This window comes from Helianthus annuus, chromosome 6 (genome assembly GCF_002127325.2).
Source record: "Helianthus annuus cultivar XRQ/B chromosome 6, HanXRQr2.0-SUNRISE, whole genome shotgun sequence".
Classification (NCBI taxonomy): Eukaryota; Viridiplantae; Streptophyta; class Magnoliopsida; order Asterales; family Asteraceae; genus Helianthus; species Helianthus annuus.
Window position 1 is genome coordinate 120,479,770 of NC_035438.2, and position 17,391 is coordinate 120,497,160.

Genomic DNA, 17,391 nt, shown 5'->3' on the forward strand with positions numbered 1-17,391 from the left:
GATTATTCGTCATGGTATTAAGTTACATCATCCGAGTACTAAACTCCTAGTTCCGATTCTAATGGGTATTGTAACCCATGAAATCATACCAAACCCTACGGGTTTAATAGTGTCAAAAATGAGTATTAAGTCTAGTTGATTGTTTTCTCGTATACATACTTTTGTGTATTTAAATTCCTAATCCCGAGTCTAAACGCCCCTTAAACTCCAATTCGAACATATTCATTCTCCTATTTTCAACAAACTTGTCACTCTTAGATAATCGGAAAGCATATGCAATTTTGTAAGTACACTTGACCCTTTTTGCTTTTAATACACTTTGGGTGCAACATGTTTTACTTGTTAAAATGCATGATTCACATAAACATACTTTATTCAATCAATCCATTATACATACTTGGTTATGCTTAGGATCTTGCTAGAATTCATACTACTTGTTAACCCGCCTTAACAATTATAGCGCTATAGGAGTAGCACACCACCCGACGTGGTTTTGTTAAGTTATATTCTTTTAGTCTCAACACTTCGGTATCGAGGGACACATATTATTCATACTTAGTCTCGTCACTTTTGTGGCGAGGGACACTTATATTCTTGTGGACACTTGGGTTTTACTTTTAGTTATGCATGATAGTTTGACCTTGTATACCAAATTGCTATGTTGGATTGAGAAATATTTTTTATACTTATTTCACGTGTCTAACACTAGTGTACTTACCAATACATTGTATTGAACTATGCTTTTTAAAACATGTTGCAGGTTTTGAGATGATGTTGATGATGCATGGAATACAGTAGGATGCCTAGATACTCGTGTTAAATTTTGTATTCTTATTGTAATTCTTTTATTTCAAATTATTGTATTGTCTTCAATCTTTGTAATTGACTCTTTAGAAATGAAATGAAATCCAATCTTTAAATACTTGTCGCAAATACTAGTGTTATGATCTCTCGAGCAATCTATTTCGTCTCACTCTGTTGTTTTTGCCATCGGTTGGGGTGTGACATATATTGTACCTAAGTATATATGTAAACATAAATATTTATGTATATTATGACGCGTAGTCGAAGTAATAATCCCGCGTCTCGTGGATATTTATCGAAATAATAATATAGTTGTTTGCTTGATATAACCGACACTCGTTTGTGTAAGGACCGCTTTTCGAAAATAATAGATTAACTACATAAACAAGATTTTTCGGAACATCGAAATGCAACTTTGATACTTAATAGAAATTTTTACAAAAATTGGGCATGACCCGTTCGTAAAACGGACATACCCCCTGTTTTGACATAACATTCAACGTTTACATAAAACCATTCCAACAAAAGTAATGAATTTTTAAGTCTAAAACATTTCAACAAAGTTTAACAAAGTAACAAAACATAGACCCAAAAGTATGCATATAAGTTGCGGAAGCGCTTGGTATTATAAGGCTTGAACATGTGCTCGTCCCATGACTCCAAATCGCCTATAGAGGTGCTTTACCTACATTAACATTCACAATTTAATAAGTTAGTTATTTCCATAGAAAATCATAACCTTTCGTTTTAGCTTTATCCACATAAAACATTCTTACTCTTAAGCATACAACAACCCAATAATTGGGCTAAGCATAACCACTCTCGTAGAGAGTTTGACATACGCATTCGACCCGTGTAACTGGGTTTAGCATAAACACTCTCGTAGAGAGCTAAGCATACGCATTCGACCCGTGAAATTGGGTTAAGCATAAACACTCTCGTAGAGAGCTAAGCATACACATTCAACCCGTGAAATTGGGTTTAGCATAAACACTCTCGTAGAGAGCTAAGCATACACATTCAACCCGTGAAATTGGGTTTAGCATAACTCAACACTATTTTCATTAACATACCCAAATCCACAAGGGATTTGTCGTTTACTTACTACATTGTCAAACTCGTTATACAAGGATAACTTTTACAACGAAATTTTATATAAATAGGAAATATAATTAAAGACTCGTATGACACGAAGCATACCTCGATCTTGTGCTCCTTCCGCTTGCTTAGTGCTTGTACCTTCTTCTTTCACGCCTACATTAGAGCATTCATTCTTTCACTTAGTTTATCAATTCTTTCTACTATTTTCGTATACATTCATCTTTTATGCATTTCATCAAACACTTGGTAGGCATCACATTCAAGATTCAAGGTACAAGTCTATTAAGCATGTTCTTACTAGCTTATCACCACACAAAATCACCTTCCTCTAAATTCACATAATTCCCATTCTAAATTCAGTTTATCTAGCATTCAAGCATCACAACAATTTCACATATCAACTAAAACATGATCATATTCCTTATGAACCTCCTACTAGTAACATAATCTTTACAAAGTGGGTTTTCACTACATTTTTCATACAATCCTAAATTCCAGCATGATTCTTGTTCTAAAAGCAAGTTTTAACTCAGATTTATCACAATTTACACAAGGAATCGAGATTGGGTTTTACCCCTTTTTCAATAATTCACAAATTCAGCAAATTAGACTTACCACTTCAATACTTAGGGTTAGATTTTCGCAAAGGAGGGCTCATGCATCGAATTTCCCTTGAGATTTTAGCTTCAATTCTTGTTTTCTTGAGTTTAGGGTTATTCACCCTCTCCCTGCCCTTGTTCGATCGATCCCAACACCAGATATGGTGTTTTTCTTTTCCTTCACTAATTAAACCCCTATTTGTTTAATATTTGCACTTTAGCCCTCCTACTTTGATAATATGTTTTAAGTTAGACTTTATCACCTAATTAGTTACCATTTGGTCATGTTTCATTAACCAAGTTTCATTCTTTATTTACTTTGTGTATTTATTTTCTTGCTAACATTTTTGGGGCGTTACAAGTCTACCCCCCTTAAAGGAGGTTTCGTCCCCGAAACCTGATCATAATTTAAATATTGACATACCGAAAAGAAAAGGATAGTGCCTCCTCATCTCGTCTTCTGCTTCCCACGTAAGATCCGAACCCTTTCGGTGCTGCCATTGTACCAACACTTGTCTAACAGCTTTGTTGCGGAGATTCTTCACCTTGAAATCCTTAATGGCTATGGGCCTTTCGACATAATTTAACCCTTCGTCCAACTCAATATCATCAAGAGGTACTAGTGATGTCTCATCCGCAAGGCACTTTCTCAATTGTGACACGTGGAAGGTAGGGTGAATCCCGTCTAAAGCAGGCGGTAATTCTAGTTGATACGCAACCCTTCCAACCCGAGCTAAGATTTTAAACGGCCCGATGTAACGAGGACCTAACTTTCCCCGTTTGCGAAAACGGATTATACCCTTCCATGGGGACACCTTTAGCAAGACAAAATCTCCAACTTGAAACTCGATAGGACGCCTTCTCTTGTCTGCATAAGCTTTTTGCCGATCTTGAGCTGCTTTTAACCTTGTTCTAACCATTTCGATCTTTTCATTCGTTACTGCTATTAAATCACTTGGTGCAAGCTCCCTTTGTCCCACTTCGCCCCAACATACGGGAGTCCTACATTTTCTCCCGTATAATAGTTCGTAAGGTGCCATTTGAATACCACTATGGTAACTGTTATTATAAGAAAATTCGACCAGTGGCAATTGGTCGTCCCAATTTCCCCCAAAATCTAAGGCACACGCCCTCAACATATCAACGAGCGTTTGAATGGTTCTTTCTGACTGGCCGTCAGTTTGAGGGTGGTAGGCGGTACTTAAGTGCAACTTCGTACCCACACTCTCGTGAAACTTCCGCCAGTAGCGAGAAGTAAATCTAGTGTCCCGATCCGAGACGGGATATGATCTCGTTCATATAAATTTCTGCCATTTTCTCGGAAGAGTAAGTTTCTTTGATGGGTAAAAAGTGAGCGCTTTTTGTAAGTCGGTCTACGATTACCCATATTGTATCGTGCCCTTTCTTTGTTTTAGGAAGTTTGGTTATCAAATCCATCGTTAGCTCCTCCCACTTCCATACTGGTATCTCCAGAGGTTGTAATTTCCCATATGGCTTTTGATGTTCTACTTTGACTTGGGAGCATGTTAAGCATTTCGCGACGTATTTAACTATGTCACGCTTCATACCCGGCCACCAATAGTTGGTTTTCAAGTCTCGATACATCTTTGTAGCCCCGGGATGGACCGAATATCGAGACTTATGTGCCTCGTCGAGCAAGGCAGCTTTGACTTCGCAGAATCGCGGAATCCAAATTCGGCCGAACCGCGTCTTAAGCCCGGTCGAATTTTCTTCTAGATTATCGATCACACCTTTTAGTCGTTCCCTCTTCAGGTCTTCCGCTCCGAGCGACTTTATCTGGGATTCGCGTATCGCCTCGAGTAATCGTGGCGTAACTATCATCTTCATGGATTTCACTCTTACGGGAGGTGGATACTCTTTACGGCTTAATGCGTCGGCTACTACATTTGCCTTCCCCGGATGGTAGAGGATATCACAATCATAATCTTTGATAAGTTCCAGCCACCTCCGCTGCCTCATATTTAGGTCTCTTTGTTCAAAGAAATATTTAAGGCTTTTGTGGTCCGAGTAAATGGTGCATTTTGCCCCATATAGATAATGCCTCCAAATCTTTAATGCAAACACTACCGCCGCTAATTCCAAGTCGTGTGTGGGGTAATTCACCTCATGAGGCTTCAATTGTCGCGAAGCATAAGCGATAACTCTCCCTCTTTGCATTAGAACACAGCCCAATCCCTGGTGTGAAGCGTCTGAATAGACCACCAGGTCTTCGGTTCCGTCTGGTAACGTTAGGATCGGAGGACTTGATAGTTTTTCTTTCAACATTCGAAAAGCCTCCTCCTGTTCTTTTTCCCATACAAACTTCTCTTTCTTTCTTGTCAATTTTGTTAAGGGTAAGGCTATCTTGGAAAAATCTTGTATGAACCTTCGGTAGTATCTAGCAAGACCCAGAAAACTTCTTATCTCTGTTGGATTTTTCGGAGGAACCCACTTCATTACAGCATCGATCTTTGAAGGATCAACCATAACACCCTCCGCATTTATCACATGCCCCAGAAACTGTACCTCCCTAAGCCAAAAGGCACACTTTGGAAATTTTGCGTAGAGCTTCTCCTTACGGAGAGTTTCAAGTACTTCACGCAAATGTACAGCATGTTCGTCTTTGCTTCGTGAATAAACCAAAATGTCATCTATGAATACAATTACCGATCTATCCAACATGGATCGGCATACACGGTTCATAAGGTCCATAAATGCCGCCGGCGCATTTGTTAACCCGAAGGACATAACTAAAAATTCATAATGTCCGTAACGGGTTCTAAATGCGGTCTTTGGAATGTCTTCTCCTCGTACTCTAACCTGATGGTACCCCGATCGCAGATCTATCTTGGAGAACCAACTCGCCCCTTGTAACTGGTCGAAAAGGTCGTCAATTCTAGGTAAAGGGTAGCGGTTCTTTATGGTTAGCTTATTTAACTCCCTATAGTCGATGCACATGCGCATCGACCCGTCTTTCTTCTTAACAAATAAGACGGGCGCTCCCCAAGGCGACACACTTGGGCGTATAAAGCCTTTGTCTAGGAGGTCTTGTATTTGTGTCATTAATTCCCGCATTTCCGTGGGAGCTAATCTATAGGGAGCCTTCGCGACTGGTTTCGCATCCGGATTCAATTCGATATTGAACTCCACTTCTCGCTCGGGAGGGAGTCCCGGCAATTCCTCCGGGAATACATCCGGAAATTCGTTCACAACTTCAACATCTTCAAGCTTTGGGGAGCTTTGTTGAGTATTTACTACGTAAGCTTAGTATGCTCTACTCCCATTGAGCACGTACTTAGTGGCTTGAACGAGAGTACATAGCTTCGCTTCTATCTTTCTTTCGCCTTGTACATTTAATCGTCTTCCACTTGGGGCTCGGAGATGTATGGTTTTGGTTTCACAATTTATCTCCGCGTGGTTTTGAGACATCCAATCCATACCCACTATTACTTTGAATTCCCCCAAGATCATGGGAATAAGATCAATAGCAAACTCCTCATCCTCAATGGTCAATTTACAATTTTTACATATTTCGTGCAACAAGAAACTTTTGCTATCTGCTATCTCTACTTCTAAGGGCATCGACATTCGTTCAATCTTAAAGGATGGACGTTGAACAAGTTCACTAGAGATAAACGACATGGTAGCTCCGGTGTCAAACAAAACGTAAACCGGTGTAGAATTTATTAGAAAAATACCTGAAACCACATTTGGTTGGGACTTGGCTTCTTCAGACGTGATCTGATACATTCTCCCCTTTGCCCTAGAACCCTCTTGCTTCTTATCTTCTTTCTTTGACCCTTGTTGAAGCTTTGGACATTCCGACTTGATATGCCCTTTTTCGAAACAGTTGAAACAAGTCTTTGGGTTGTCCGGGCATTGATAGGACGAATGCCCCTCCTTACCGCATTTAAAGCACCCCTTCTTACCTAGCAAACACTCTCCGGTATGGAGCTTTCCACACGTCTTGCATGGCGTAATCCCACCTTTCGACTTACCCTTTCTTCCTTGATCCTGAAACTTCCCCTTTTTGGATGGACTAAAACTTGCCCCTTTTTCACTCGGCCTCTTTTCACCTCGCTCCTCTTGCCTTTTAATTTCGATCTCTCTATCCCGCGCTAAATCAATGAGCTCTTCAAGAGTTTCACATTTTGAGGGAGTGATGAACTCTCTAACTTCTGCTTTTAACACGCCATAGAAGCGACTTATCTTCATCCTCTCGGTTGTTACCAATTCTCCACAGAACTTCATCTTATCCATAAAATTGTTTGCTATTTCATTCACTGATTCGTGTTTCTGCCGGAGGCGTAAGAAATCCTCCTGAATCTTGTCGATCGCCGACTGAGGACAATGATATCTCATGAAGGGCCCCTTGAACTCTTGCCAAGTCATAGCTTGCAGCCTATCTTCGCCTATTTCCTTGCTGTGCGCATCCCACCAATCTTTCGCTTGATGGGTTAGTAAACCGGTAGCGAACATCACTTGGTCCTCCTTATCGCACCGGCTTCGTATAAACACCGCCTCTATATTCGAGACCCATCTTTGACATTCGACTGGGTCAATTTTACTGTCATACGTCATCGGATGGCATGCCATAAAATCCTTGTAAGTGCACCTTCGTTCCTTACCTTTACTCTTGGATCCTTCGATTAATTCCTTCAACTCTTCGAACTTATTAGTCATCATAGCATCCACAACCCCTAGAACTCGGCTTTCTACTTCTTGAGCCAACCGTGGAAGATTGGCTTGTATAACCCCTTCCGCTACTTCTGTAACTCTGTTCTCGAATGCTTCTTGTCTAACCGCATCATTGTTATCATCATTATCATCATTGATATTTCTTGCATCGGCCATCTACACAACATCACATTTACATTTAACACAACTAACAAGCTTTCATTACGTCATAGTTCATTACTCCAAGTTTATTTCATTCACCTTCCCTTAGTTGAATTTTACTTGCCTTTTTAATTTTTACTATTTGTTCATATTATTCGACTCGTCACCTCCAATTATTTCGAGTTCATCACTTCATAATTTCTATTTATGGTTCCCCATACTTATGAAGTCCCACATGGACTTTTCATCACAATTTAGTAGGCTTTCAATCGATACGGGAACTTAGAATGGGTAAAACAAGGCAAATCAGCGAACCAATCCCACGCTAGCCGTCGGCGACGGCAGGGTAGCTCGTCGGCGACGGCTCTTAAAAATGGGCGTCGGGTAAAAAGGTCCGTAGACAGGAACTTAGGCCGTCGGCCAAAATAAGGCGTCGGCGACGGACCTACAGGGCGTCGGCGACGGCCTTCCCCTGATCATTTCGCTGCAACTTTATTTTTTTGTGTTTTAACCCATTTCCAGGTCCGTACCAGCTGCCCGGGTTCCGGAATTACTTGTTTTGATGCCCATAATTGTTACTTCACATATTTAACTTAACCTTACATCTTAAACTCATAACATATACTAGCATTTATCGAAATCATACATTATTACCTCATTGGCGATCCGGGAGCGAGCACACTTTCGAACGAGCCATTGGTTTGAGTTCAAGCATCGCGTTAAAAGCTCGAATCCCTCAAACCATGGCTCTGATACCAACTTGTAAGGACCGCTTTTCGAAAATAATAGATTAACTACATAAACAAGATTTTTCGGAACATCGAAATGCAACTTTGATACTTAATAGAAATTTTTACAAAAATTGGGCATGACCCGTTCGTAAAACGGACATACCCCCTGTTTTGACATAACATTCAACGTTTACATAAAACCATTCCAACAAAAGTAATGAATTTTTAAGTCTAAAACATTTCAACAAAGTTTAACAAAGTAACAAAACATAGACCCAAAAGTATGCATATAAGTTGCGGAAGCGCTTGGTATTATAAGGCTTGAACATGTGCTCGTCCCATGACTCCAAATCGCCTATAGAGGTGCTTTACCTACATTAACATTCACAATTTAATAAGTTAGTTATTTCCATAGAAAATCATAACCTTTCGTTTTAGCTTTATCCACATAAAACATTCTTACTCTTAAGCATACAACAACCCAATAATTGGGCTAAGCATAACCACTCTCGTAGAGAGTTTGACATACGCATTCGACCCGTGTAACTGGGTTTAGCATAAACACTCTCGTAGAGAGCTAAGCATACGCATTCGACCCGTGAAATTGGGTTAAGCATAAACACTCTCGTAGAGAGCTAAGCATACACATTCAACCCGTGAAATTGGGTTTAGCATAAACACTCTCGTAGAGAGCTAAGCATACACATTCAACCCGTGAAATTGGGTTTAGCATAACTCAACACTATTTTCATTAACATACCCAAATCCACAAGGGATTTGTCGTTTACTTACTACATTGTCAAACTCGTTATACAAGGATAACTTTTACAACGAAATTTTATATAAATAGGAAATATAATTAAAGACTCGTATGACACGAAGCATACCTCGATCTTGTGCTCCTTCCGCTTGCTTAGTGCTTGTACCTTCTTCTTTCACGCCTACATTAGAGCATTCATTCTTTCACTTAGTTTATCAATTCTTTCTACTATTTTCGTATACATTCATCTTTTATGCATTTCATCAAACACTTGGTAGGCATCACATTCAAGATTCAAGGTACAAGTCTATTAAGCATGTTCTTACTAGCTTATCACCACACAAAATCACCTTCCTCTAAATTCACATAATTCCCATTCTAAATTCAGTTTATCTAGCATTCAAGCATCACAACAATTTCACATATCAACTAAAACATGATCATATTCCTTATGAACCTCCTACTAGTAACATAATCTTTACAAAGTGGGTTTTCACTACATTTTTCATACAATCCTAAATTCCAGCATGATTCTTGTTCTAAAAGCAAGTTTTAACTCAGATTTATCACAATTTACACAAGGAATCGAGATTGGGTTTTACCCCTTTTTCAATAATTCACAAATTCAGCAAATTAGACTTACCACTTCAATACTTAGGGTTAGATTTTCGCAAAGGAGGGCTCATGCATCGAATTTCCCTTGAGATTTTAGCTTCAATTCTTGTTTTCTTGAGTTTAGGGTTATTCACCCTCTCCCTGCCCTTGTTCGATCGATCCCAACACCAGATATGGTGTTTTTCTTTTCCTTCACTAATTAAACCCCTATTTGTTTAATATTTGCACTTTAGCCCTCCTACTTTGATAATATGTTTTAAGTTAGACTTTATCACCTAATTAGTTACCATTTGGTCATGTTTCATTAACCAAGTTTCATTCTTTATTTACTTTGTGTATTTATTTTCTTGCTAACATTTTTGGGGCGTTACAGTTTGTTTGTAAACCAATGACTTGGTTAATAATACATGAACATCTTACGGTAGTATATCGTATACCATTTAGGCGTTTAAAATAAATGTAAAAGTTATATTTATTTTATAAAATTTTTGAGTTGTTGACGTTTGAACTAAATATAATAACTATACTTATTTTATAAAAGAATTTCCGAGTTTTTGATGTTTAACCTAAATATAAATAATTATATTTATTTATAAAAGATGTTTGAATTTGTGATGTTTGAAATAAATATAAATAATTATATTTATTTTATAAAACTATCGAGTTTGGTTATCTTGTAAAAATGCTTTTGTCGAAATGTTATAAACGTGTTTTTGTAAGTTAGGTCATATGTAATGGGGCGCGAGAAATGGGCATAGCGCCGCTATGGCGCCAATAACACCGCCCCCCGGGGCGCCATGATCAAAAAAAAAGAAATGGCGTGAAGAATTTCGCGGCGCGAGGAGATGGAATTTTATATTTTTTGACCGTTAGAAAACGGTCATATATTAAAAAAAAAATCAATTTTTTTACTTTTCACACTATAAATACCCTCACATTCTTCCATTTTTTTTACAACTCAATACATTCTCATTCTCATTCTCTATATATTTGTAATGTCAACATAACCATACATTTATGAACCAAAATCACATATTTTTGACAAGATCATGATGCAAAACAAGAAAACATACATTATATAGCCGAAATCTTATGTTTAACATCATCATTTTTGCAAGAAATAAAGAAGCATAGTATGGTTAGCCATAATCATTCTTAGACTACCATTTGTTAGTCATTTTAAACATGTTAGCAAGTATTCATACATAAATGGTTTTCACATATAGTCAAACTTCACAAATCATCCTAAAATCATGCATAATGTTTCTAACCAAGCACTTTCTAGTTCATAAACATTTCATACATCAAACATACAAGGCATCCATTACACATGTGTAACACTAACCGGTTTGTAAAGAAGAAGCCGAAAACAAAGAGAAAGGAACCGAGAAAATGGAGTGTCCGAGTGATGATCTTGACCGAGTTTCTAGTCCGAGATTCCTTGACCGAGATCCAAGCTTGAACCGAGATTTGGGAGAGAAAGGATTGTTGTTTTGGGGTTTTCTAGTGAGAGAGAAATAGGAGTGTTTGTGTGTGTAAAATGAAGGAAGTGTGGGAAGGGTGGGATTTTATACAAGGGATCACGAGTTGGGCTTGGGGGTTTCGGCCCAAACCGGTTACGGCCCAAAGGCCCACTCGAGACCGAGTGGCCCACTCGCAACCGAGTGGTTGCGAGTCATGGTCTCGACTCACATACATATATATATAATACATACATACAACACATATCAAGCACAAAGATCACGTTTTCATTTAATATCATATATATACACAAAAATATTACAAGGTGTTCGTTCGGAAAACCTAGAGTGTCACATATAATATTATAGATTAATCTATAATATTGTAGACTAACCATGACTATACTAACATGTGGGTCGGTTAGGTTATTGTGGTTATGGAATAATGGAAAACCATAACCGACACATGTATATCGGTTTTTAGGAAATCATTAATAAACCCATCAGTTTTATTTTCGATTCGGTTTTTTTGGTTTGGTTTTTTCGGTTAATATAACTATGGGTCGGTTAATTATGTTTTATGCACACCTCTAGTTTGTGTTCGTGAACACGCTCCTCTCCTTAATGAACGAACACTAACATAAAATCTCGTTCGGTAAGTGTTCATGAACCATGCGCGAAAACATTATATCTTTAACGAACGAACACAAATAAGGCATTGTTCGTGTTCGTTCGGTTCGATTCATTTACTGCCCTAAGTTTCTTAATGCTTTTAAAGTTAGTTCAACTATCAAAGTTCATATTATTAGAAGACGAACTAGTCAATTATATTATAATCTTACTAAAACCTAAGCAATTAGCTTATTTAATGTTTGTGATGAAAAAATTGCCGATATTTTCAAAATCTAATATATATTTGTTTGTGTTCGTGAACATTTCTATTATATAAATATGTGTAATACATAAGTCTATAACAAAAATGTGAGTCCAAACTTAATAGTGACTTTTTATAGAATTTATTTTTATAATACTATTAATCATTTATTACTATGGGTCAAGTTATTCTATAAAAACTCATAATTGTAAGAAGTGTAAAAACGATTTATCGAGTGACAAGTGTCCAATAACCTAAAATTAAACCCACTACATCACCACCTAAAACTTAAACACCCCACCACCACCCAAAAACTTAACCCCCCCCACCCCCGAAAAAAAAAATATATATATATATATATACCCCACCCCACCACCACCCAAAAACCTACCCCCCCCCCCCCTCCCGCGGCAAAGAAAAAAAATACCTCACCAAAAAGCCCCCAAAAAACCTAACCCCCCCCCACCCCACCCCCCAAAAACCTAAAAAAAAAACCTAACCCCCCACCCCCCAAAAACCTAATCCCCCTCCCAAAAAAATCTAAAAAAACTAAACACTCACCCCGACCCCACCACCACCCAAAAACCTAAACCCTCACCCCTCGACAAAAAAAAATTACTTTTTTTTTGGTGGGTGATGGGGGTGGCTGGGGTGGGGGTTTAGGTTTTTGATAGTGGTTAATGTTTAAGTTTTTTTTTTTAGTGGATTTTTTAGAAGACTTTGTACCCTTTCTACAATTAGAATTCTTTGTATTTTATCCTAATCCTTACTACTATTTGAAAGTGTTTTAAACTATTTCAAAACATTATTATAATTTAAAACTAAAGTAGCATGTTTCAATAGAGAATGGGATTTTGATTATTCGTCAAACATTCAAACAATTATCCACATTTTCAATCAATTCGGTATGATCAATTCCTTGTTTTCCCTATTGGTCTATTGTTCGTGTATTTGATACTTGGTTAATTAGTTGATTGGCTTAGTTAATCCCTTCATTAGTTGCTTAATTAGTTGATTACCTTATTATTTGTTTATCTCAAAACCACATAAATAAAAAAGAGTTTATAATATTTAAATTTAAATGTGTGTTGTTTAACTTATTATTTGCTTAACTCGAAACCACATAAATAATTAAAAAGAGTTTATCATATCTAAATTTAAAAGTGGCGTAGAGCCCAAAAATAATTTGTCAGCATTTACAAATTACAAATGAGACTAATATTATCATAAATATTGCGCTTGACGTAGTGTGATAATGAAATTAAGAGAACTTTGATCGCCTTTTCAGTATACTTTATTTGTAAATAACTATTTAACAAAAGTAGCCATGCCTAACAATGTATCAGAAAAAAAAAAAAAAAAAAAAAAAAAAAAAAAAAAAAAAACTAAAATTATATGAAAGGGGCCTAAAGTTTCATTCAAGTATATAATTGTATATATTCTTATTTAACAATGCTTGCTTTTGTCCGTTACCTCACCTCAGGCGTTGTTATGTTGATGTATTCTAAGCTTAAAATAGTTTTCACCTCCCCCTTCTTCCTCTCTCTTACTTTCTCTCTCTACAAAACCTTTTCTCTCTCTAAAATCTTCTCTGTTAAATTTTTCTGATTTGTGTATACAACCTCTCTTCCTCAATCAAGTTCAATTTCCAAGGTCACACATTGATTCACATTCATAATGGTAAATTCTAACACTTGATAAAATAAAATTCATACATGTGTGTATACACTTTTACTATGTGTGTTTTATGCGTGTACGTTTTGTGTTGTGTTGTGTTGAAGATATGAATAACTTGTAACAATGCAGCAGCAACTGGTTCCACCCTGGCTCGAGAAGCTTCTAGGAACCGCATTCTTCTCCGTCTGCAGGACTCATGGCGCAGCCGCTAGAAGCGAATGCAACATGTACTGTCTCGACTGCAACACCGACGCATTCTGCTTCTACTGCCGATCTTCCCGCCACAAAGATCATCAAGTCATCCAGGTTGGTAATTTCTCGGGCTACCCCTCAACTTTCTTGCGGAAATGCAAAAAGAAAAAATAATTTTCTCTTAGTAAATATTAGGATACCCTTAGTCCGTTAGTGGCAATGTGGTAATTATTAATTAACTAGGAATCCAATCTCAAATGCAGATCAGAAGATCATCGTATCACGATGTCGTTAGGGTTTCTGAAGTGGAACACCTGTTGAACATCGGTGGAGTGCAGACATACGTGATCAACAGTGCTAGGGTTATGTTTCTGAACGAACGGCCGCAACCGAAGTCCGGTAAAGCGGTTTCGCACGTTTGTGAGATTTGTGGAAGAAGCCTCTTGGATGCTCTTCGGTTTTGTTCATTAGGCTGTAAGGTTAGCTAGCATATCTTCTTCATTGATTAGGCTTAATTGTTATTATTTAATTAATGCCTAATTTCTTGCCTTTTGCTTCTTCACAATGTTGACATTACAACTCACCCATATGATGTGAATTGGCATGTATGATGTATCATAGTATCATGACATCATCATGCACATCATTTACATAATAAACAAGCTATATAAACCAACCAATCATCCACCAAAACAATGTTACAGACATTATTAACAATATGTATTTTAATCTATAAAATATATAATTTATTATTATTGTTTAAGTTTTACCTTAAAGAAACTTTTACTGAATATATAACATGTGTTTGCATCATTATTTTAAACTAACACATCATCTATAGTGTTATAACCAATATTACATGTAACTAAATCCAATATGTTTATCATTTATTTGGTATTGTTTTAAAGAAAGTTTTTTGTTTCGAGTCTATTTGGAAAGCTAAAAACGAAAAGGTTTTTTCAAACGAAAGAGGGGACAATGATGATATATTTGGGGAAGTTAGATCTATAGGTTTTTTTTTTTTTGTTAAAATGTAGGTCCAAACATAAAAACATTGTTTGGAGAGATTGGTGTAATTATCCGTTGTATATGTTGTAGTTGGTTGATGGTACGGTCCTGTGATTTTTTGTCAGGCTGACCGGCTTTAATGAGGTTTTCTTTTCAAACAAAAAAAACATCTATTTATCGTGGATGAAAGTAAATACGCTATTTGACTTTAGAATGTGACAAAAACGTGAATGCAAATGAGAAAAACTTTTTACAAAATAAATAACATGCATATCTTTCTGTCATTGTTTTTTCACAACCTACATTAATGATTAGATAATGGCATTCACTCTCCCGATCGATGAATACCTACATTTTTTTTATTTTTTAAAAATGAAATTTTTTATGTTATTTTCAGGTTGGTGCAGTTTATTTATTTATTTTATTTTATTTTCAAATAAAGGTTGTAGGAATAAAAAGAAATGGAAACACAAGCTTTATGTTAGAGGATATATCATCATCAACAACAAGAATGATATCATCATCATCAACAAGAAGAGGGGAAGATGAATTGCGTGAAGGCTCTCAACAAGACATTTACCCGCCCACACCTCCTTCAACTTCATCCACTAGGAGAAGAAAGGGGATCCCTCATAGGGCTCCATTTGGATCATAATTATATTTACATTTACATAAATGTATATACATATATATATATATATATATAATCGTTTAATAAATAGCGGAATTTAAATAGAAAATCGTAAGAACCGCATAAACACCTATATTTGTTGCTTTAACGTATGATACATAAGGTGTTTTATGTAACCAAATAATCTACTATTGTTATCTCTCACATTTTGACAAACATTACGTACAAATGTTTATGCAGTTCTTACGATTCTCTGTTTAAAAGTAGTTATGTATTAAGCGTGATATATATATTTACCGACAAGTAAATTACTCAACTACCCTTTAAAAAAACAAATTCACCTTCACTTTCCCTTACTTTATGCAACCCATCCACATTGACAATTTGTTTCACCAAATACACATCCATTTTAGGAATCCCTTCCCAAAGCCTTTTCGGGCAGCATTTACATGCTTATATATCAAGAGACGTTCGTATCTTTGTGGATACGCATATGAATAATTTATGTTAAACCTTATATTGTTCAACATGGTGAAGAGTAAACTCTTAGACTTTATCATGACAAATAACTCAAATATGATGTCATTTTTAAGTGTTTCATAGGGTTGGATGATTCTTGGAATTGAGGTTTAGTGATGAAACAAATCAAGTCATCTTGTGTTTGAATATGTATCAATGGATTTATTGTATCAAGACAAGGTGAAGATTATTTAAGTGTCCATTGATGTAGAAATTTCAACAAAAAAGTTGGTGGTAATATACGTTATATGGGTTTGGGGGTGGGGTTGGGGGGTGTGGGGAGGGGTCCCAAGTACAAAACAAAACCTCTTGTTCGGTGAGGCCATAAGCCAATAATTCATAATTGTTATTTATAGTTGAAAGGTGTACAAACAATTAAGAAAGTAAAGCAAACCTTTTGTGGAGTCCATTTTTATAATTTTGATTGGCCCCCCAACCACATGGGCCGTTTACAAAAAAAATGAATCTTCTTTTTTTTGTTAATTAAAGTTTTACTAATTAATTATATATCCACAAAGCAAAAGTTGGGTAAAAGTCATGTTTCTTTGATGGAACCTAGTTTGGTTGGCTAAGTGAGTTGTAATCTAATTATTAATTTATTCTTGTATTTCTTTACATTATTAAAAGCACATTTGATTTTTGTTTCTTTTATGTAAATGAGTTGGTTCGATAGTTTAATTGTAAAGGTATGTGTTCTTGATAAATTTATCAAAAATTAGATGATTGGGATTTTATCATTTTTTTTTTTTAAAGATAAATTTCATTCAAACACAAACGTCACAAAAGGCCTTCAAAAAGGAGACCACCAGGCCAACCGAGCTTACATCAAGTTTAGAGGAAAATTACACCAATCGTTCTAATCGCTACCTTTCAATCTAGATCTATGCCTAAGCCAAAAGAATGATGCGGACTATATAGTTTGCATAACTTCGATAGCTCTCCGGGACTTTCCATTAAAAACTCTAGAATTCCGCTCGTTCCAAATAACCCACATTATGGTAAATATGATGCCTCTTAGAATGTACCTTTCCTGTTTAGTCTTCGTTTGAGTATCCGCCAACGTCAAAAGATCTTTCACATCAAAAGCAAAAATAGGGCTTAATTTACACCACGACCCGACCCGCCTGACCCGACCCGAACCCATAACTTCCAAAGAGAATAAGCATCCGGTAGACAAGTGGGTTGTCGTCTCCAGATCCGCATTACAAAGAACACACGAAACATCTTCTATGTCGACACCGCGTTTGATTAACTCTACTTCTAATATTTTGTTTTAAAAGATTTGTAATATCATTCATAAAAAGTTAATTAAAGACAAGAATTCAGATAGATATATGCAAAGCAAAACTCGCATTTTTGGCTTTAGCCCTATTTTTGGCAATCGAAGTTAGTTGAGGTGACAGTCGAGACAGATACGCTAGTAGTTTAGAATACCAAAGAAGGGTCCATAACTTCTATTCAAGCTGTTTATGTACCTGCAGATGATTTGACCGACCCTGCTCCTGCTACGACATTTGCCTGGATCTATTTGGACACCCTCTGCGCCTAATTTCACACTTTTTGTGCCCTAGACGCCTCGTA

At 36.7% G+C, this 17,391-nt stretch overlaps 2 protein-coding genes and 1 long non-coding RNA gene across 5 annotated transcripts; 1 reads left to right on the forward strand and 2 right to left on the reverse strand.

Annotated features, from left to right (window-relative positions):
- Positions 1-1,230: 1,230 nt before the first annotated feature.
- LOC110945013 lies at positions 1,231-7,358 on the reverse strand. Its single transcript, XM_022186652.1, has 3 exons — positions 6,203-7,358; positions 2,005-2,058; positions 1,231-1,489 (listed from the first exon to the last, which is right to left on the reverse strand). Exons 1-3 carry the CDS (start codon positions 7,356-7,358, stop codon positions 1,473-1,475), a joined length of 1,227 nt encoding a protein of 408 aa, XP_022042344.1. The 3' UTR covers positions 1,231-1,472.
- An 829-nt stretch (positions 7,359-8,187) lies between these two features.
- LOC110864165 lies at positions 8,188-9,630 on the reverse strand. Its single transcript, XR_002549686.2, has 3 exons — positions 9,478-9,630; positions 8,962-9,015; positions 8,188-8,446 (listed from the first exon to the last, which is right to left on the reverse strand). It is a non-coding gene; the product is annotated as an uncharacterized LOC110864165 (long non-coding RNA).
- A 3,598-nt stretch (positions 9,631-13,228) lies between these two features.
- LOC110865870 lies at positions 13,229-16,008 on the forward strand. Of its 3 annotated transcripts, none has more exons than XM_022115196.2 (4): positions 13,229-13,463; positions 13,565-13,766; positions 13,916-14,131; positions 15,103-16,008. In XM_022115196.2, exons 2-4 carry the CDS (start codon positions 13,584-13,586, stop codon positions 15,313-15,315), a joined length of 612 nt encoding a protein of 203 aa, XP_021970888.1. In that variant the 5' UTR covers positions 13,229-13,463; positions 13,565-13,583; the 3' UTR covers positions 15,316-16,008. The 3 variants fall into 3 exon arrangements, with proteins under 3 accessions (XP_021970888.1, XP_021970889.1, XP_021970890.1); XM_022115197.2 differs by having other exon boundaries at positions 13,230-13,463; positions 13,590-13,766; XM_022115198.2 differs by having other exon boundaries at positions 13,230-13,463; positions 13,593-13,766.
- The last annotated feature ends 1,383 nt before the right edge of the window (positions 16,009-17,391 follow it).